The sequence below is a fragment of the Typopeltis vanoorti genome, chromosome 25, assembly GCF_054136105.1.
Source record: "Typopeltis vanoorti isolate ZY-2024b chromosome 25, IOZ_Tvanoo_1.0, whole genome shotgun sequence".
Lineage (NCBI taxonomy): Eukaryota > Metazoa > Arthropoda > Arachnida > Uropygi > Thelyphonidae > Typopeltis > Typopeltis vanoorti.
The window spans coordinates 12,657,644-12,681,382 of NC_143573.1; the positions used below are offsets into that span (position 1 = coordinate 12,657,644).

Sequence of the window (23,739 nt, forward strand, 5' to 3'; positions counted from 1 at the left end):
TTATCAAAATACAAAATTATTTAGCTTTAATTTAACTTTTAATTTGATGATTTTACATGGAATGACCCATGCAATATACCTCTATTCTCCAGCTGTCTTCTTCAAAGACTACACAGCCTTCAGCTGTTCATGAAACACATCAATTAGTTAGTCGACACAACACTGATGTGGTATGGGTTTTGCAATCTTTTGTGTATGGGTCTGATATAAAAAACAAATAAAGTTCCTATTGAAAAACAATCCAATGATTTATTACTATTCCTTCATTGCTTAATTACAGACTTTCTGATTGCTCTCTCAATTTACACAGAAGTCACTTTTGTAGGAAGATATATTGTCAATGTTTCCCATCATTCAGTTAATCTGAAACCAAGTTTTTTTTAAAAAAAAACTCTTCCTCATCAAGCGAAAATAATATACTCTTCAAACAGTCTTTCGAATTCATATTCTTAAGACTATGTACATATTACCACATACTTTTTATACAAGGTTTTAACAAATTAATAAAGAACAGTATCTCAGAAAAGACTGATTGCATATTAAAAAATTTACTAGGTGATTTCTTTTTCCAGGAAAGGGGATTCTAGGTGATTTCTTTTTCCATGAACAAGGAATCCTGTTAAGGATTCCTTGTTCATGCAATATAAATTCTAGTTTCCAATTTAGTGATTTCACTAAAATGGAAAGTCAAGATGTGAAGACTATTGTTAACCAGATAATGAAAATGTTTCCTTTATTCTGCTACAGACACTTCACATTTACAACTTGTCCTAGGAAACACTCCGAGACCTTTGTTTGTTTGGATGGTGGAGGAGGTCATCTCAAGAATATGGGGTGCAGCAAGGATATTTTCATTATATTGTAACAGAAATATTCATCTGCTTCATTTCCCAGCCACAGCTATCACATTGTTGTATGCATGCCTGAACAAATTTTGTTTCTTTTTAATGCTTGTTTTTGTTAGTCTGTCACTTCTCTTCTGGATTTCACACTAGTTAAAATTACTAGTGAAATCTTCATAAATACCTCTTTGTGTTATTTTACTTCGTGAATCACATGATAATAAAATAATAATAATAATAAAATTTTTTATTTTATTATTATGATTTTTTTTTTTAATATCTTTTAATTTCTGATATATGTCCCTGACTAAGTTAGTTAGGGATTTGTCTACTAGAATGTAGCAAAATATAGTTTCTGGATAGATCTATTGAAATGTTTTTACTTTTAAATTAAGTCAACAAAATACTGTTGAAATGAAATTTATAGGTGAACTTTTCATAAATTATCGAGGAGGAGGATGCCCTTCTTCCTACCTTTTCTGCAGATTCTTAGATTTCATAAATATCCAAATAACACATTTATATATAGTTTTTTTTTAAAGAGTTTTGTATCCAATTTTAAGAAGGGATAAAACAACATATTTTGAATCCCTTCTATTAAATACTGAATATCTTCTGTTTTTTTCTATTTCAGTGAAGACACTCATAGTCCTGAAGACATCTATAATTAACACAAAGGAATTAATGTGTGAGTTTTATTAAATGTGAATTATACTTTGAACACATGCACCATTATAAAGTGATTTTTAAAATGCAAGTATTAGTGTTTTCAGATCGTTTATAATTTGCAAACAGAACTATCATAATTCCTAGGTATTCACACGGGAACCACAAGATCAGTGCATTCCGTTTCTCAACGAATAATGCTAGTGATAAGAAATGGCTCCATAATGATGCAGCAAATAAATTGCATGAAATCTTCACATCTTGTTTTCTCAAGTTGGTCTTTTGCAGTCTTAGGAACAACATTTATTAATATCTTAAACTCACCAGTTCACTGACAAATCAGAAATGCAATTTTGTATGTTCTTTAATTGGTATTTCTGGCCACCCTCTGGGAGAGATGTCATTGAGATTTAAAACAACACACACACACACACATATATATATAAGAAAAAGGGTATCTGTTCATAAAAAGTATCTGGATTGTGAATGGTAGGTTATATAATCTGGAAACACTCCTCTAGAGAACTAAACACTGAATTTTTTTAAAGTGATTTCAGGTTTCCAAAGAATAAGACAGGATTTAATCTCTTTCAAAATAAAGTCCTATTACAGCAACACACTTTATACATTGTTTCTGTCACTGTTGAAAACATTTGACAAATTCTGTTTTTAGGATGTCCAGGAGTACAGTAATCCCTCAATTAATGTGTGCTCTTTAACATGTTCGCTGCCAACTACGAGTATACTCGTAGTTGGTAAACCGGCCACACAAGCCAGCTACAAGTATACTCGTATGACGCTTACCGCCAGCAACGAGATTACTGTACTGACCTTGAAGAAGTGAAAATGCTTGGCTTGTGGAGCTAGCATCAAAACTGTGTATTCTCATAGATGGTATATGCTCTGCACAAGCCAACTACGAGTATACTCGTATGACGCTTACCGCCGGCAACGAGATTACCGTTCTGACCGTGAAGAAGTGAAATTGCTCGGCGTATGGGAACAGACTATGCCGAAGTAGCGTGGCAGTGAACGTGTTAAAATGGGCATATTAATAAAAAATACGCCCATTTTAAAGAATGCATTAGGCGCATTAATCAAATATGGGGAAAAGAATAATTCATTACTAAAATTTCTTTTTGGGCCCTAATTTTTTTATAAAAGAATTAGGGTATGCCTCAGGACCTAGTTAAAGGAAAACCATGAAACTGAAAGATAATAAAACACATTCAGAATATAAATTTATTATTCTACTTCTTAACAAAGAATTGATGCCAACATAGCTTGGCAGCATTCTGTTTCTATTTTTTCATACAACTGACGGTATGGCTCTATTGCTTTTTCTACTCTTCTGCAAATTTTACTGCTTCTCCCTTTATCAGGGTCAGCCTCTAAGCATTGCTGCTTAAAAACTTCAATTGTATGAAAAATATTTTCAAATTGTTTCTGTGAAATTTCTTTTGGCTGATTGTCAGTGGTTAAATTTTCTTCATATTCTTCAGGATCTTCCCACTGCACATCTAAATTTAGCAGATCAAATATCACTTAATATCTCAGAATGAGATTTAATTAACTCTTGGACGTTATCATTATCAATCTCATCTAAACCCAGTTCATGCCTGAAATTTACTCAACAACATTGTCCATTTCATTTGAAAAGCCTCTAAGATCATCTGCACAATGTGGAAAAATGGAATGTACTTCCAAATGGCTCGCATATTGCTAGCAGTAATTTCATTCCAAGATTACGAGTATTTTCAATAGCAGATTTAACATTAAATTTCTTCTAGACTTCTACTAATCTCATAGAATTCTCTCCAGATGTTACTTCTATTGACTATGCCTTAAAGGTTGTGATAATCCCCTGGTCCATAGGTTGCATGAGAGAAGTTGTATTTGGCAGTAAAAATATCATTTTAGTGTTCTCACACAACAAATCAAAAGAGGTAGGGTGACCAGGTGCATTGTCTAAAATAAGTAGAGCTTTTAAATCAAGATTATTTCATTTGCAAAAATTCTCAACCATTAGACAAAAATAACTTGTGAACCATCTTTCGAATAAAGCTTTAGTAATCCACACTTTCTTGTTAGACTTCCAAACGAGGAGGGATGCTTGATTAATGCCTTTGAGGACCCTAGGATTTTGTGTCCTATAAACTACCATGGGTTTTAACTTTAGATCACCTTTGGCATTTCCACCTAATAGAAAAGTCAATCCTTGGCGACTTTATAACCAGGCTGAGATTTCTCTGATTTGGCCAGAAAAGTCTTGGAAGACATTTGCTTCCAAAAAAAAGGCCAGTTTCATTGATATTAAATATTTGTTGGTCACAATAGCACCCCCCCCCTTTCTTCCACAATTTTCTTCAAAATCTCTGGATAATCTGCAGTCACCTCCTTATCTGCACTTGCAGCTTTGCCTGTAAATCAAACATTATGTAGGCTATTTCCCTTTTTGAAACGCTCAAACCACCCAGCACTACTGTGGAATTCTTCCTGCTTTCCATCGTTGATAGCCCTTTCTTTCAAGGTTGCAAAGAGTACAGGTTCTCTTTGTATTCAGCAGCTTTGCTTAAAATTGTTCTCATAGTTGATTCATATTTTGTGTTCTTGTCCAGTCTTTACTCTGGACTTGCCTTGTTAATTATTATTATTTCAAGTTTTTCTTCCAATGAAATTACTTTTCGAATCTTTATCACACTTCCACTTTTTTGCTCACTAATTCTTTTACTCATGATTAAAGGTTGGAAAAATATTTGAAAATAAAAAAGTACAGGAAACAATTGCAAAGGAGGCATGAGATATGATCAGCAAAATGTTATGCAATTAGCAGATGATATTAATTTTGGCATTAAATTTGAAACGTAGTGTACATGGAAATAGTTTAGTATTGTATGACAAAAAATAACTTTGTAAAGTATTTTAATTCGGTAACTAAATTATTTCATCCTGGTGAGTGATTTTTTAAAATAGTTAGCCATAAAAAAATGTATACATAGAAAATTTTTAAAATGTGTAACATTTATTTTTAAGATGCATATAGGTGCACTAATTGAATTTTAGAGGATTTGGGTATACAAAAAAAAATTAGGCACTAATTGAGTGATTGCTGTATATGATTGAAAGGTCACGATATGATGATACTGAAGTAATTCAGATCTGTAAGCTTTTAAAATTTTTATGAGCCTGAAAGATTAAAGCTGCACAGGGCAAAATTCAACAAATATGGGATGCTGTATTTGTGATGTTCCATTTCTGACCAAAATATAGCATTCATCAGGGTGTTATGAGTATATAGGGATCTCCTTGCATTTACTAATATGGAATGACTTATGATTGTTAAGTCTCAAACCATAAGCATGCCATGAGAACAGAAGATTCGAATTATAGACCAGTCTTTATATTGCAGCTGTGATCAGAGGGTTGGAAAAATTGGTTAGATATAGAATACAGGATTGGGCTGATGGACATAAGCATGGGGTTTGTGAAGGGCAAGTCTTGTTTTAGCAATCTGCTTGTTCTTGGATTTTGCAAAAAAAATGTGATAGATTAACACATGATAAATTAGTGTACAAGCTACAGAGGATAGGAATAGATAGTATATGGATTCTATCAGATTAATACAGAAGGAATTATAAAACGAGTAGATGTTAAGATCGGAAGAACAAGAGGCCATCCATGGAAGTTGTATAAAGATGTGATGAAGATGGGTGCAAGGAGTAGATTTTTTGTATGGAGAGTTGTTGGTGAGTGGAATGCATTGCAGGAGTTCATTGTGAATGCAGGCAGCATAAATATGAGTAACTTCAAAGCTCATTATGATAGACATGTTGCTGGTTGAGTGGGCCTCCCATGATGAGTCTGTTGACTCCATTGAGGTTACCAAAAATAATAATTATTGGTTAGATGAACCAAAGATTGGCTCTCTGAACAATATCAGCAAGTTGTGTATGATGGAGCAGTGTCTCAGAAAAAGAAGATACCAGTGGCATGTCTCAGGGTTCTGTTCTTGGGTCCCTACTGTTTAACTTATTTGTTAATGATATTTCATGTGGATTGACTGGGATCTTCAAATATTTGCTGATGATGCAAAGTTAGGTAGAATTATGAGGGTTAGTGTTGATGTTAATTCTCTATAGGAAGATTTGAATAGACTTTTAGCTTGGACAAATGAGTTGTACTTCAGGAAGTGGATGAGATTTGGGATCTTGGAGTGATGGTAGACAGTGGACTGAAGTTTGGAGAAGGTAGCAGATCAACAATTTTCTACCTTCTCCAAAAGACAAACTCTCTCACCAACGATGCTACCTGGCATACACAAAGTTCCATGTTCTTGTAAGATATCTTACTACAGACAAACAGGAAGATATATAAGTAAATGTATCTCTGAACATCAAGACAACACCCATCTTCTCAAATTGCACAAATCTGGCCTTGCACAACATGGAGTTGAAAACTGTAACCATAGGATCCAATGAAAAAACACCAAGCTGCTACATAGATCCTTATATAAACATGGGCATTTATATAAAGAAAGTGCTGAAGCCTTACATCACAGACCCAATCTGAACCGTAATGACTGCCTCATTATCCCAAAAGTCTGGGAAATCATTATCCTCAATTGTATAAAATAATTTTATCAGATGTATTTTAATTTAATTTTTAATTACAGCTGAATTAATTTTTTTTTGGGGATCCTCAAACATGCTATTGTATGCATAGAGGGATTCAAATGTAAGCATTTGAATGCATTTGAATTTAACTGTTTGCTTTAGCATTTGAATCTAACTGTTCCTCTGAATGTAATTCCTAGTATTGTTTGTAATAACTGTACTGATGATGTCTTAAGACAAAAGATACTTAGGATACTTAAGACAAAATATCTACATATTATTAAAATTTAAATTACTGTGGTATACATGTGAATTTATAGTTATTCCTCACTCTGCAAGTGGATTGCCAACTTTCTCATTGTTTGCTCACTGCATGTCATGGTGGACAATTTACTCTCCTCAGATTTCCCCAGCAATACTCTAGGGTTCTGTTCTTTCACCACTCACTTCTTCTTGTATATAAATGACCTGCTCTCACAGACTTCCAATCCTATCCATAGCTTTGCTGACAACACTACACTCCATTCCTCATTTACATTCAACAAACCTTGTAGTGCTCAAGTATCAAAATCCTGAAGATCTACCACGACCAGGGACCTGAATTCAGATCTTCTAGCTATACCTTGTAAACTTCAGTGCCACAAAAACTCAATTATGTCTGATCTCTCACAAGAAAGAGCCTGTATCCCCCCTTAAGCTTTTTGGCAGATGCAGAAGCTTCTGCATCTGCTAAAAAACTTGGTTTACGTTTTGCACAAAACACTACTTCACACCTGTTAATTCTATGCAAAGTCCAAATCCACCCAGCCATGAAATATTGCTCCAATATTTGGGGTAGTGCACCAAAATCCTCTCTAAGCTTGCTCGATTCTATCCAGAAGAGGGCAATCTAGCTAATTAATGATCCCCCCCCCTCTCTCTCACAAACCCACTTCACTCCCTCTCTAACAGATGTTCAATTTCTGCCTTTTGCCTCTTCTACAGATACTTTCATGGATAATGCTCTGCCTTATTGTCCACTATCATTTCTCCACTCTAGTCCAAAATTATTAAAACAAGAGCCACTGTTAACCAACACCCTTTTACAGTCCATCATGAAACTCACTGAACCAACTTCACTGCCTCCTCTTTCATTCTATCTACTTCTGTCCTTTGGAACAGTCTTTCCCACTCTGCCTTTCCCAAGTATTACAACTCTCAGTTGTTCAAGCAAAATGTGAACAGACTTCTCTCTTCTATTCCTCCTGCCACACATGGCACAAATGTGTTATAGGTCTTGTGGACTTTTGTGTGTGGATCATATATATATTATTTATTATAATGTAAACCCATTGTAGTGTGAATGCCTCCTGAGGATATATACACTGGTGTCCAAAAGATAAGGATGAACTATGTTTTTACCTGTATACGAAAACATTTTCATGACTACAGCCTGGACATAAATTTATTGCCAGCAAAGTAATAAATTACATTATACAAAAAATGTTTTATAAATTTCATACAAATTAAATTGCAATATGTTTTTGGCAAAAGTTACAACTTTTCTAAGGATGTAGTTAAGGAATTAATGTACAGTGCTTATAGATGCGGAGAGATGTTGCAGTATAGAATATGTCCACCCTGAACTACAATGCAGCTCTCACAATGTTATACCATGCTTAGCACCAAATTATTCAGGACTCTTGAGGTAAACTGGCCCACTCCTTCAGAGCAAGTATAAGGCCTTGCTCTGAAGGCAAATTTCAAGCAGCTATGCATCTTCCTATTGCATCTCAAACATGTTCTATGGGGTGGAGATCTGGGGAGCATGCTGGCCACTCGATTCGATTAATATCCTGTCTCCAAAAGTATCTCCACTCCTCGTGTACGATGTGTGGCATTGTCATACATAAAAATGAATTCTTTACCTATAGCACCAAGAAACAATCGAACATGACACTGAAGAACTTCTTGCAATATCATTCACCAGTCATAGTCCCATTTTCCAGCACTTGTAGCACATTGTGTCCATTAAGCATAATGCCTCCCCACACCATGACCCCAACACTGCCATGTCTATCCCTTTCAAGAACATTCTTGTGATGGTAAGCAGTACCACTTTCATGCCAGATCCAAGTGTTTTGTAGAATTGGAGGAAAGACTAAAATGCCCATCTGTAAAGAGTACATTAGCCCAAATTGTCCAAGTTTTCTGGATATAACACTACTGAAAACATGCTCTACAATGAGCTGTGGACAAAGCGACACAGACTACAGACCTTCGGGCGCATATGCCTACTTGTCGCAGACATCTTGCCACAGTTTGTTGAGATATCCATGTACCTGTGCTTGAATGGAGCCAACTTTCAAGTTGATCTGCCATGGTGTGTCAATTGCGTTTTGCTGTTATAACCAAAAATCTGTCTTCAAGCCCCATGGTAGAGCAGGGGTGACCTCTTAGCAAACATATGGAACACCCTCCATTGCTTTGAAACGTTGCCCAGAGCCTGGATACAACACTATGTGAAATTCCAAACTCTCTGCTTTTCTTTTAATATCTCTACATATATCTTGTAATCTGAATTAGTAAAATAATTTCTCTAGTTATTGCAGTCATCTTTATTTCTTTCTTTTTTTTTTTTATAAATTGGGATATTATTATTATTACAGGACACCTCCAGGAGTCCAAAGACTCATCGAGGGAGGGCACCTACTCTAGAACTCTCTGTTTCCACCAATGCCATCTACCACCCACAATCACCACTAGTATTTTCACAGACAATCACAAACATCCACGCCCACAGCAGGCATGGATGATTCAAACCTGCAACCTTTTGGCTGGAGAGCAGAAACCACTCAGCCAACCAGGCTGAATGGTTTCTGCTCTCCAGTTCACCAGTTCACAATGTTTTGAATTTTTTCAGTAATCTAAACCTAAAGGCTTGGATTACTGAAATGGTTCCATATCCATAGTCTACTGGGAGTTTCCCATTTTTATTTTATTCATTGTAATTTTTAGTTCTGACAACGTAACATTTTCTGTTAGGTAATTTCTTGTTTTATATATTTTTACTTCTCTATCATTAGTTCAGATTCTGAAAAACAGAGTTGGATAACATAAAGTTAATTTGGAAAAGTCAAACTATCTGGTCTCAGAATGACTGTCTCCAGATCTTTGGGCAAATTAATGTAACCATACTAGTTGAGGCTGGGTTAGTTCTTCATAGTGAATATTGATTCTGTAAATGGTCTCTCAGATCTATAATGACCTATATGTAATCTAATCCTATGTGAAGAAGCATGCAGAACATGGTCTGCCAGACCTGCCTTGTCATACAGATGACTGCAGATGTAATTTGTATGTTCTTCAATACATTTAACTGATCTACCAGTCTGTCCAAGGTAGGCTAAACTGTAGGCCCTTTATATACTTCAGGATGTATAAAGTGGGGAGATGGGGAAAGAGGAGAATTCACTGCAATGTGTTCCCCCCCACCCACACACGCACGCTAGCCAACTTGTATGGAACATTTTGGAAATCAAGCACTCAGCACAGCTACACTTAAACTAACAATTTGACTGTGCTGACAATGTGTTTACTATTTGGCCTTATGGATATACTAGTGATATGCCTTTCTAATGGCTCATTATCCTTTTCCATTTATAGAAAATCCCAACAGACAGGAAGGTATTACATAAACAATCCCACAACCATCCATTCCAACAGTATGGCATCTTCAAAACACTTATTCACTGAGCTATGGCTATTTATTTAAAATGACACAGCCCTTGAAACTGAGTTCAGATACCTTCGCAACACCTTTTTAGCCAATGGTACAACCACTATAAAATGGATAAAATACTGCATGCATCCCATCCCTCCTACAATAAACTTACAAGATCAAGCAAAACTATTTCCATCTTGTATATTAAGACTATAGCTGAAAAAATAGCTAAAGTTGTCTGCAAATATGATGATGTCTGTGCCACTTTCAACCACTCATTTAGCTAGCTACTTTCATCCATTCTCCTAAAGATCAACTTCATCCTCTTACACAATCTAGAGTGTATAAAGTTCCTTGTGCCTGCAGGTTAGCCTACTTTGGACAGACTGGCAAATCAGTTAACATTTGTCTTGAAGAATGCAAAAAATTACATCCATAATCATCTGCATGGCAAGTTGGGACTGATGGAGCATTCTCTGGATACTCCTTCACAGTGAATTAGATGGAAGAAAATATTGTTATTACATAAAAGTTGCTATAGGTGCTCAATAAATATGGTTGCATTAATCTGTCAAAATCTGGGAGACAGTCATTCTGAAACCAGACAGCTTGACCTCTCCAAGTTAATTTTATGGTTATCCAGGCCATAGAGGGTACCATGTTAGGGAGATGATTCTTTTTCAATTACAATACGAAATGCTTCTACAATGATTTAGTTGAGTGCTTGTCACAGTTATAATTTGTGCTCTGAAGATAATGGGTAGAAAACCAGTGAAATATTAGTGAGTTCAATAAATTAATTTTTTTTCTCTCCTGTTCTTGGTGTTGTTAATACCATGAAGTACTATTATGAATAATCAATACCTAAGCCTTTCTATATGTAAACTTTACACACAAATTGTTGCCTCACAGTGGAATAAAATATTAATGAAAACAAGATATAATTTGTCAGGTACAGTCAAACTCTCACTAAAACATTCACCATAGTGAATTCACAGACTAACAAATTGCTGAAAATTTGGATCTAAAGTGAATGGCATTAATGCTCTACTAAATTCTTTGTTCTGAATTTACTGTAATGTGTATTGATGGTACATCAGCTTTACAACTAACCCACTGCTATTAGTGATACTTGCAGCCCTTCTTAACTGTGCTGAGTGCTTCTGCACATTACCACATTCATCTTGTTTATCTAACTCAACTAAACTCACTTTACCAAATATACAAACTTCTTTCTTTTATTTCTCACATAATAATAAATACACAAAAAATATAAACTTTTATCCTACAATCTTTGACTCTTTAATTCTTCCTTGTATTTTTCTATTGTTTCTGCTTGAATTAAGTGTTTCTGTTTCTCTCCCAGTTCATTCTTACTGGCAGATTATCAATTTCACACTCTTTTCCTAGTGCTGCTACCTATGAGAACAAAAACAGGATAGATGCAAAAGGTAACATTAGTGAATGCTACAAAATATCTCAGAACAAAATGTTTGCTGTGAGACAAACTGCTTTATGAAAAATTTACTTTTTGTATAAAAACAGTGCTATTCCATGTTTTTATTTCCTATGGATGTAAACTTACCGTACTTTTACAACAGAGGTATATCGCATAGTTTTAAATGTTTTTGACAATGGCCAAGATTTTTGGTTAAACTGAAATGGTACACTCACTTGATCTATATGATATATGATTTTGGAATAGATTGTCTATTTGTTCATAATTAAAACACTATATAAAACAATTCCAGAAATTACATACACAGTTAGTCTTTGTCTCAGTCTGACAAAATCAGTCTCATCACTCTCAACTCAAAAAAAATTGTCATTGAGTAAATCCTTCATGCTCTTCATACCACTAAATATCATTACAACTTTTTACTTTTTAGGATTGAAATACTACTATGAATTTCATAGCATAAACCCGAATGTCAATTATAATACATCATTATATGTTTTTCATTATTAAAAATAGTTTATTGCAATTATTTGTTTATTTATTTATTTATTTTTTACATATGTACAGTAGCCAAAAATTCCCATCATATAACATAAACTTCTACATGTAGAGATTTATATTATCTCATACATTAGAATTCTCAGATATAAATGAACTGGCAGCTGGGTTGGCCAAGTGATGTACCCACTCTCCAACAGACAGGCTACATGTCTGGATCCTGCTGTGGGCATGGATGTTTTGTGAATGTCTTTAGGTGGGAGGTGGCTGCATTACCCAGTGTAAGACCACCACTGAAGTTACTGGAAGCATGAAATGGCTTAAAACAATTCCATGTTTGATTTCTAGACAGGGTTTCCAGATTTAAAAATAAATAAATGAATAAATGAAATAAAATAATTTAGTTTGCAACCTATTGTGTAATGGAGTCACATAAAAAAAAATAATAATGGTGGGATTCCACGTGGTTTTTTGTACTTACATTCTCCCGTCTTACTGATTTTTCATCAACTGAATTGCAAGTCTAATTAACTAATTAGATACAATGCATGCTTCTTTCTTATCTGACAAACTTTATACTAGAAAACTTATAAAATATCTACCTCTATAAATAAACACTGACCTGTAAACCACTATTCTTTAGTGGTTCACAAGTCAGTGTTTATTATTGAATCATTGTTATCAATGAACTAAATAACAATGAATTATTATTTAGTTCATTTAGTTGCATAAATATTCTATATATGTAAAATATTCTTGTGGACTATTGAAAAAGCTTAGAAATGGAGGAAAAAAGTACTGTAAAAGGAATAATAAAAAAAAAAGATAATAAAGTGACATGAAAACTGAAGATATTTTAGATGTCTGGAGTATTTACTCTGAAAGACTGCTAAAAGAAATCAAGCAATGATAGCATGGTGGCAAAAACCATTCAAAATGCACATATCAATACTTGAGGTAGAAAAAATCTGAAATGCAGAAAAGCAGCTGAAGTAGATGATACTGGATCAGAAATGCTCAAATATGGAGGCATAAAAAATCTGAAATGCAGAAAAGCAGCTGAAGTAGATGATACTGGATCAGAAATGCTCAAATATGGAGGCATAAAAAAGTTTTACATCAGCTACACTGCATAATCCAGGTCTAATCAGAGGTTTAGATTTCATAAGATTGGAATAGAGCTCACATAGTAGTACCCAACTATAAAAAAGAAAACAAAATTGAATGTGAGAACTAGTACAGAGGAATTTCCCTACTGTTCCTGGTAAGATTTATGCAAGTATACTTGAGAAAAGGCTAAGAAAAATTATGCAAGGGGAAACTTGGAGAGTCAGCTGGGTTTAAGCCAAATGGGGAATGTCAGGATCAGATTTTTACCTTTAAGAAAAATAGTTGAAAAATCATGGGAAAATAACAAAGATCTGTATTTAAGTTCTGTAGATATATGAAAACCCACATCTTCACAGGATGCCATTTATAATTAGTGACAGTCTTGGGACCACCTATCTCTGATTGGCTACTGATGAAGACTGAATTCCCCCCCCCCCCCCCAAGTCTCTAAATGTTAGGGCTAAAATGGCCTTACCTACTCCTTATAGGAGAATAAAAGACATTAGTAGATCTGGAAAAGAAACATTACAAGATGCAAAGCGAAAACCTGTTCAAAATGCTTAAATTATATGGTATAAGTGATATTATATCAAACAATACAGTCTATATTTGAGTTGTAAGTCAGCAGTTAGAACTGAAGGAAGTAAAGGAAGATAGTTTAATGTTAAGTCAGGGTTGAGATAAAGATGCACATTTATCTCCACTGTTATTCGTCATCTATATCAGTGCTTCCCAAACTTATGGATGTCGAAGCCCCGTTTAGAAAAATTAAAATATTTCACGGCCCTATAGAAAAAAAAATCGTAACACAGACATATATTATTATAATATTTATTGTATTTATATTCAATACAAAACATACACAGCAAATATTGCAAAAATCAAATGCAAAAATATTATTTAGCATCTTACATACACATTTGACATGTCTATCTTATATTTTTATATAGATAGATATATTGTTATTGTACATTTGCAGTACAAGCACATGAAACATTTCTTTTAAGATAAAAAAAATCTACTTAGTCTTAAAACATTTTAAATTTGTTTTCATTATTCCATGGCCCCCCCTCATATTCCATGGGAAGTGTTGATCTATATGGGTCAAATGGAGAAAAGTGGTATTAAACCTATTCAAATTGGAGATGTTAATCTCAGTTCTTTACTTTATGCAGATGATATTATACTCCTAGATAAATATAGAACAAGTCTGTAGGATTCCCTAACCAAACTGAATAACAGCTGTGATAAATTTGGTATTAAAAAATTGGCAATAAAAAGACAAATACTATGAAAATAGAGAGAAACTTTGAAAACATCAGCAGTATCATGAATAGAACAGGCTATTTACACACAGTTTTAATGAAGATTGCAAATTGAATATGGAAATAGACAACAGAAATAGTAAAGCTGGTATTATGATAGGGAGTCAAATGCATAAATTTATATGGAATAAGAGAGAAATTAGTCAAACTATACAAGACAATATTCAAATTGAGTTCAACTTGTGGACCTCAGAGATGGATTACAAAAAGAAACACTTCATCAAAGACTGGAGACTATAGATATGAGATATCTGAAAAAGATTAGGAAAGGTCAGTGGCAGAATTGTATTAAAAAATAGGATATTAGGAATGATGCTGATATTGTTAGCTTTAAGGAATGTATAAGTATAGCTAATCTAAGCAGTTATGGTTACCTAACCAGAATGGGAGAGGAAAGGTTAGCAAAGCAAGTGTTTTTGCCAGGATGACAGGAAAAAGGCTCAGAGGAAGACCAACATCTATATTGATTGATAAAGAAAGAAGTGACTTAGAAGACTGAAATACAAGATCTGACAATAGTGTAAATCATAACAGATTAATTTGACTACACATACACACATAACACTAGTAGTAAGATTTTTTAATAAGTAAATATTTCATCCTAAGTAACATAGGACATCTTCAGTACAGTTAATTCAAACAATACTAGGAATTACATACAGTTAGGGTGCATGCTTACAATAGAATCCCTCTATGCGTGCAGTAATGTGTTGTAAAATTAAATTAAAATATATCTGGATTAAAAAAAAACTATATTAAAATGAGATAACATATAAATATTATTTCACACAATTTAGGATGACAATTTCCCAGACTTTAGGTGAAGTAGGGCTTCAGCACTTTCTTTATATAAATCTATATATATATATATATATATATATATATATATATATATTTATATATCCAAACCCATGGTTTGGGTTTTCAATTCCGTGTTGTGCGAGGCCAGATTTCTGTGGGTTGATAAGATGGATATGGTCTTGATGTTCTGAAATTCGTTTGCTAATGGAATCTACCTGTCTGTCCATAGTAGGACAATTTACAGGAGATGGAACCTCGTACACGCCAGGTAGCATCAGAGGTGAGAGTTTGTCTTTAGGAGAAGGTAACCAATTGTAGATTTGGTTGATTAGTTCATAGGTAGCAGCCAATTTATATTTCTTCATAATTTTTAAAAGACATTCGGAGATGCCTTTGATATAAGGTATGGGTATCCTAGGGTTTGTTCTTGTCTAGGTTGATGTGTGGGGAAGTGGCTGATGATTTTTTTTTGAGTTGTTTTTGGATTGTATCCATTTGTATGGCTGTATTTTTGATCATTTCCAATTCTTGGTTTAAAGATTCTTTGGAGGAGGAGAACCTGTGTGCTCTGGTTACTAATGATTTAATGATGCCAAATTTTTGAAATGGATGATGAGCTGAAGAACTGTGAATGTAGTGTCCTGAAAAAGTTGGCTTACAATAGACAGAAGTGGAGATGGAACTACCTTCTTTTCTTTGAATATGTACATCCAGAAAGGAGATGCTCTGTGGAGATTCTTTTTCTAGGGTGAATTTGATGTGAGGATGAAGAAGGCTGATTTTATCTAGAAAAAAGTGTAGTTCTTGGAAGTTTTTCCCCCCTTGGTTAAACTATAATAAATTTAGTTTAACGCTTTATCCAAGTGTAAGCAAACAAAGTTTGCGCCTGAATATACTTCATATTCAGGACTGAGGCAACTCGTGGTAAAGGTGGACCAAGCTTTCATTACTCCTTGTCTGGTAATACCCCTATCTACATTCTCTCTAACCTTGAAAAAAAAAACACAATATCACTTACCTCAGTATATTCTCCTTCATCAACCAGGTCTTATTGATACCTATAATTTTTATAGGAATATAGGAATATAAGAAATTTAATAGGAATAAGATCTGTATTTAAGTTTTGTCGATCTGGAAAAGGCATATGACAAGGTGCCAAGAGAGAAGCTATTCAATACGCTGCAGTTATATGGTGTGAATGGGGCATTATACCAAGCAATACTTAGTCTTTATTTGAGTTGTAAGTCAGCAGTCAGAATTGAAGGAAGTACAGGAAGATGGGTTAATGTTAAATCTGGTGTGAGACAAGGATGTACATTATCCCCTCTGTTATTCATTATCTATATGGATCACATTATGAAGGAAAGTGGTATTAAACATGATATCAAAATTGGAGATGTTAATGTCAGTTCTTTACTTTATGCAGATGATGTTATACTTCTAAATAAATCTGCTACAAGCCTGCAAGATTCTCTGACTAAATTGAATAGCTGTTGTAATAGATATGGTATGAAGGTCAGCAATAAAAAGACAAAGACAATGAAAATAGGCAGAATCATTGAAAATGTCAACTGTGTTGTGAATGGAGAACCTGTGGAACAAGTTAAACATTTCAGCTATTTAGGCACGATTTTTACTGAAGATGGTAAATTAAATATAGAAATAGACAACAGAATCAGTAAAGCTGGTATGGTGGGAAGTCAATTGAATAAATTCATATGGAATAAGAGAGAAATTAGTCGGAACACTAAATTAGCTGTATACAAGACAGTGTTCAAACCAGTTTTAACTTATGGATCTGAGAGCTGGGTCAGAAGTAAAACACTTGACCAAAGACTAGAGACCACAGATATGAGAGTCCTGAGAAAGATTATAGGCGTGAACAGATGGCATCAATGGCAATATCATATTAAAAACGAGGATATTAGGAAAGAACTTGACATTGTCAGCATCCAGGAATGCGTTAGCAGAGCTAATCTCAGGTGGTATGGTCACTTAAATAGAATGGGCGAGGAAAGATTAGCAAAACAAGTGTTCTCTGCCAGGGTGGCAGCAAAACGACCCAGAGGAAGGCCAAGATATAGGTGGATTGATACGATACAAAGTGCTTTAGACGATAGAAATATAAAATCTGATAATGTTGGAATCTTGACAAGTAACAGACTGATTTGGAGGAAAATTGTAGATAGGAAATTAATAATGATGTAATTTTTTTTCATGTAGTACTATCATATCCTGTAAACCCCTTGAGGGTACATGGCAGGAATTTGATGATGATGATGATGACATTCTCTCTAACCTTGAAAAAAAAAACACAATATCACTTACCTCAGTATATTCTCCTTCATCAACCAGGTCTTATTGATCCCTATAATTTTTAATCAGTTTGAAATAATCAATGTTTAACAACCTTGCCTTTGTTACTGATGCTTTTGGCATTAGTATAAATGAATTTCCCGAGTTACTGTTCTTGTTGCCTTCGTGCAACTGACTGCTCTACACATCTTGCATGGCCTCCAGTCTTCTTCCAAACTGCATATTTCACCTCTTCATCCATTACACACCCAACTTATTTAACTTTTCAAATGGTTTTAGAAAAAAAAAAAAACTTCCAAAAAATTTAAATATCTCCTTGGGCCACCATATTACATATTACCATATACAATATCTCCATATACATTACATCAGGTACTCTGACATCTTTTAATGACCATACCATTTAGATTTCAGACCTGAGAAACCGCATTCATCGCTTGAGTCTTTCCGATTCTTATGCTCACTCACTCATTCATCTCAATGATGTCTGTACACACACACACACACATACATACTTGCATCCCTCCCCCCAACTATTAGTCCCTCGATTTCATTTCCATTTTCTCATTGACCTAAACTTTTTCCACAAACCTAACTCCAAATCTTCAAGTGATCCATCAGTCATATATACATCAAATTCAAAAAAGGGCCATTATTGCACATATACAATAAGGCCCTTTTCCTCATTTCATTCCTACCATAATGTGGCAAAACACTCACAAAAACTTTACCTTCTCTCATCTTCTTTTCTTTTCTTGTAAATCCTTCATATTCTCTCAAATTCTGCATTTGTCATCTTTTAAATAATTTGTGCCAGTCAAAGCTATTCATTTCCTTCGTTTAACCTCTAACATCTTTAATCTTTGCGCCACAAAAGAGCAATTTCATCATGCATGCCCCTGATTATGGAATCACCACACAATATTGTCTTCACTCTTCCTATTTCATAATCATAGTCTCCTATTTCTTTCCCTTCTGTACTCAGCCACTTGCTTCTCCAATCACTCAAGATCACACACTGTCTCATGAAAGGCTGCTATAAGCACCTTATTTTTCTCATTACCCACCTTGCCCTTCTACTTATCTTCCACCACTTTCTTTGGATTAACAATCATTCATATTTTGTGCACTGTCACTTATTCCTGCATTCCTCTCCTATCTTACCTTTCATCATAAATGATCCTACCTCTGGCACTCATTTTTCTAGCATTTCCAACATTCTCATCAGTCATTAATTTCATCCACAAATTTCTCACTTTCTGTAACATATACATTACACCTCATATATTAAATTTCCTGAACAATAATATTTTGTTTGCCATTGTTCTGTTATGCTTAGATGATTACAATACAGCTAATGGTATCAAAATACTAATAAAGCACGATGCAAACTACAAATAACATGCCCGACATACACTATCCGTTAAAACTATCTTATGCACTAAATCTAACAAAAATTACAGAGTATAGTTTATGATGATAAAACAAATTATATCTTATCTTTTTTTTCACAGCTACATTGTGACAACATTATTCCATGTTTCCACAAACATAACTCTCAATTATTCACTTAATCCTCACTTGTGCTGGAACGTCCTACCTAACTGACTGTTCCAATTATGTTGGTTTGTTAAACTTATACTTATCTCTTTAAATTCCGTTATTCTTCGTTAGTTATTGATTGATGCTCATCTAAATATAAAGAAATTTATATTATACTGTGCTACCCTATATTCAGATTTGTCTAAATAATACAGACGAATCAATCATCAACTATATTTATATTATTACTTTATTTTCAGGTCAAGGTTGTTAATAGCATTTAAGGCTTCCGCAAAGGTCCGATTAATTTTATGAGCGGTGCAATGAAAGAAAATCAGGCAAACACCAAGTTTAACTCAACAAAAGAAAACATTTAATGTGGAATGGTATAATATAAACATACAAGTATAGCATCATTATCATGAAATTCCTGCCATGTACCCTCAAGGGGTGTACAGGATATCATAGCACTACATGAAAAATTTACATCATCACTAACTTCCTATCTACAATTTTCCTCCAAATCAGTCTGTTACTTGTCAAGACTCCAACATCACCAGATCTTATATTTCTATCGTCTAAGGCACGTTGTACCGTATCAATCCACCTATATCTTGGTCTTCCTCTGGGTTGTTTTCCTGCCAACTTGGCAGAGAATGCTTGTTTTGCTAATCTTTCCTCGCCCATTATGTTTAAGTGACCATACCACCTGAGATTAGCTCTGCTAATGCATTCCTGGATGCTGACAATGTCAAATTCTTTCCTAATATTCTTGTTTTTAATATGATATTGCCATTGATGCCATCTGTTCACACCCCTAATCTTTCTCAGGACTCTCATATCTGCGGTCTCTAGTCTTTGGTCAAGTGTTTTACTTCTGACCCAGCTCTCAGATCCATAAGTTAAAACTGGTTTGAACACTGTCTTGTATACAGCTAATTTAGTATTCTGACTAATTTCTCTCTTATTCCATATGAATTTATTCAATTGACTTCCTACCATACCAGCTTTGTTGATTCTGTTGTCTATTTCCATATTTAATTTACCATTTTCACTAAAAATCGTGCCTAAGTAGCTGAAATGTTTTACTTGTTCCACAGGTTCTCCATTCACAACACAGTTGACATTTTCAATGATTCTGCCTATTTTCATTGTCTTTGTCTTTTTATTGCTGACCTTCATACCATATCTATTACAACAGTTATTCAATTTAGTCAGGGAATATTGCAAACTTGTAGCAGATTTATTCAGAAGTATAACATCATCCGTATAAAGCAAAGAGCTGACATTAACATCTCAAGTTTTGATATCATGTTTAATACCACTTTCCTTCATAATGTGATCCATATAGATAATGAATAACAGAGGGGATAATGTATATCCTTGTCTCACACCAGATTTAACATTAAACCATCTTCCTGTACTTTCTTCAATTCTAACTGCTGACTTACAACTCAAATAAAGACTAAGTATTGCTTGATATAATGCCCCATTGACACCATATAACTGTAGCGTATTGAATAGCTTCTCTCTTGGCACCTTGTCATATGCCTTTTCCAAATCGACAAAACTTAAATACAGATCTTTGTTATATTCCAATGCTTTCTCGACTATTTGTCGTAAAGTGAAGATCTGATCCTGACAGCTTCTATTTGACCTGAATCCAGCTTGTTCTTCTCCAAGCTTTTCTTCCACAATTCTTCTCAACCGTTTCTCAAGTATACTTGCATATATCTTATCAGGAACACTCAATAGGGATATACCTCTGTAATTCTCACAATCAGTTTCATTTCTCTTTTTATATATAGGTACTATGAGAGCTCTTCTCCAATCATTGGCAATTCATCCCTCTGTCCAGGCATTCTGAACTATGCAGTGCAGCCACTGTAAGACTTTTATACCACCATACTTCAGCATTTCTGGTTGAATATCATCTACTCCTGCTGCCTTTCCACATTTCAAGCCTTTGATGGCTTTTTCTACTTCAAGTATGTATTCCTGACTGCATGCCTGGTCAGTGTTTTTTTATCACTGTGCTGTCATCACTGCTTGTTTCATTTAGCAGTTTTTCAAAGTAATTACTCCATACTCCAAGGATATCCTTTTCTCCCGTTTTCATTTCACCTTTATCATCTCTAACTCCTTTTACAGCACTCTTTCCTCCATTCCTAAGCTTCTTCAACAACCTCCAGAATATTTTGCCGCCTTCTTGATAGTTATTTTGTATGCTCTTGCCAAAGTCCTCCCATGACTTTTGTTTAGCTAGTTGTACACACTGTTTAGCTTTCATACTAGTATAACTATCTGCAAAAAGTTATCCAATTAAATATTTACAAGAATTCATATTCAGATATCAGTACCTTCTAGGTTAGGTTTGTGGATTATGACTAATGTTGACATTTCTTAATTCTAACACTTTAGTATTTCTTTCACATAGTTCTCTCTATCCAATTGAATGAATCATAACATAAATATATTAGCTCAGTTTTAAGTATTCAGAATAATTACAATCTATTAACTATCAAACATTCATTTTTCAGTTCTTTATGCTCAATTAATCAAGTTGAGATTAGTTCTTAAAAGTTTAAGCTCCTAAATGTTACAATAACTAATCTTATGACAGGCTACACTATTTTCTTTCTCAGTCAGCTAACACTTAATAGAACAACATAACACTTATTGTTTTGAGGGGAAAGCACTTCAGTACATCTAACTCTGACCATTGATTGACACGACACCACAGCTATGGTCAAAATATATCCGACGGAATTAACTGATATTGCTTCACAAGTTATAGAAAGGACAATTCTTACCGGGTTACTGCTTCTAAGCATCGAATTCGCATAGCCACATTTGAATTTCTTGTTGACTTTTACTTTATGGCAACACAATTCAAAAGAAATCTTCCAGTATAATAACTGAATTATAAACACAAAAATACACAAGTCTTGATGTACTTGGTCAAATTATTTACTGATTCCTTATTTTCTTCTATTTATTAACTTCAGTTCTGCACTATTCTTCCACTAACCATTAGGAAATTATTGTAGTATCAGAACTTTCATAGAAGTAATTCAAAATGCCTATTAATTCCTTGTCCTTTCCTAGTCAATTTTTTGCATATATCAACTCCCCTTCTGCCACTCACTACCGGTCTTGCTGTCTCTAGGGCTTCTCTCTTTACTTTTGTTTTCCAATCAACTACATTCTCCTTTTCCCACCAAAATCCGGTTTTAACTAGTTCAGCTTATATCAACTGGCTTTTCTCTTTATACACAGTAGCTCATGCTCTCAGCACGAGCCAACTAAAATAAACTCCGTTTCTCCATCAGCAGCCATTCAAATCCCATCAGTAGAACTCCATAAAATTACTTTTCACTTACAGAAATAACAAAAAAAATATATATATATATCACAGTTCACATAAAGTACATTTAAAAAGTCTTGCTTATGACATGGTGGATTATGTTAAACATGAATGAAGTATTATAATACATAGAATATCTTCATTCACAATTTAACACTTGCTCTTCATCAGTTTTACCCCAAACAATTTCTCCAAACTCATGTTAGATGTTTAATCCTATAATGGCAACTATAGAACTATTAATGGATTAACCATAATGAAGCGATATTTCAGTCCACTTGACTTATATTGCTTTACTTGGAATATCAGAAATTCATTATTTTAACATTCTGCTTTCTATTTTATTTATTTCACTTGCTGGCAAGAGATAATCAAAATGAATTTCCATCATTTTCATCCATCCGATTCTCGTGTGTCCAAGATAGGTTGAATTCCCTAAATAGGCATTTTAGGCAATTAATCAATCTGATTTGTCACTCTTCTGCTGCATCCCCTAAGCAAGTATTTTATGTCTGTAGATGTATGTTCATGGAGCTGGGTTGCCTGCTTTGAGGGATGAAAAACCAGAGTTTCCAGTGGGGAGGGGAAGGGGGGGGGCTATAAAAGTTCTTCATGTTTATAGACAGGATTCAAACCCAGGTCTTTACAACCAAAGGAATCCATTAAAACTAAGTGAACTGCAGAGGCTCGAATGAATTTCACACATATGAAAAACTAAAATAAATAAATTACATACGTTTTGAAATGTCATATGCTATCAGTCTTAACAATATATTTATTTACTACTGTAATATTTGTATTTGCCATTTTTTTTTTTCAATTAGTACACTGGAACAAAATATTGTATTTAGGTTCTTCTTTGATTTTACTTTTCATTGCAATATTTTCAATTTCCAAATAAGTATATAACATTTATAATTGAAGTATGACTTGAATATTTTATTGCTTACTTTGCAAAATTTCAATATATGGTTTATTATCATGATTACAGTACAGTTTTAGATACATTGTTGCTCTTTTTTTTTTATGAACAAATAATATTAAATTGCATTACTTTTGAAGAATTCTAGTTCTCCCTCTCAAAGCACAAGGAAATGAGTCATAAATAATTACTGTTTGTCTAAATTTCTTGCTTTGCAATTTTCACACAAAGTATTTCAACACCTGAGTATTTAAAATCTAGTACTTCATGTTGGTTTGGCTGCTGAAGTAGGTGTTTCTAAAACCACACCATTTCTTTACAATTTGATTATGCTAGCCACTACCTACATTTCCTTCTTGACAAGTTCTGCTAATAGTTTTACAAAATAAATCTGTGAAGTTTTACAAACAGATTTCATGTTATATATTTTCACACTATAAAATTCATTTATAATATGTCATAAAACATTAATTTTGACTGTCACTGATCCTTCCCCCCTTTTTTTTTATTAAAAAAAGTCCTAAATATGTTACTAGTAATGCTACTGTTTGCCATTTCTGAAATAAACTGTCTTA

At 34.0% G+C, this 23,739-nt stretch overlaps 2 protein-coding genes across 3 annotated transcripts in view; one reads left to right on the plus strand and one right to left on the minus strand.

Moving 5' to 3' along the window:
• Window positions 1-23,739, plus strand: part of LOC150092547 (gamma-glutamylaminecyclotransferase) — a 43,143-nt gene that overhangs the window by 19,117 nt on the left and 287 nt on the right. The window contains exon 3 of the mRNA XM_090414727.1: window positions 1,477-1,530. Coding sequence (XP_090270853.1) covers window positions 1,477-1,513 — 37 coding nt within the window. The 3' untranslated portion in view covers window positions 1,514-1,530. The remainder of the gene's footprint in view (window positions 1-1,476; window positions 1,531-23,739) is intronic.
• The window catches only part of ND-39 (NADH:ubiquinone oxidoreductase subunit 39), a 287,270-nt gene continuing 274,575 nt past the window's right edge, over window positions 11,045-23,739 (minus strand). The window contains exon 11 of one of the 2 annotated variants that reach the window (XM_090414724.1): window positions 11,045-11,243. The gene's annotated coding sequence lies outside the window, so the exon portion shown is untranslated. Of the gene's footprint in view, window positions 11,244-23,366; window positions 23,531-23,739 lie in introns of those variants that run through there. The other variant, XM_090414725.1, reaches the window with a different exon arrangement.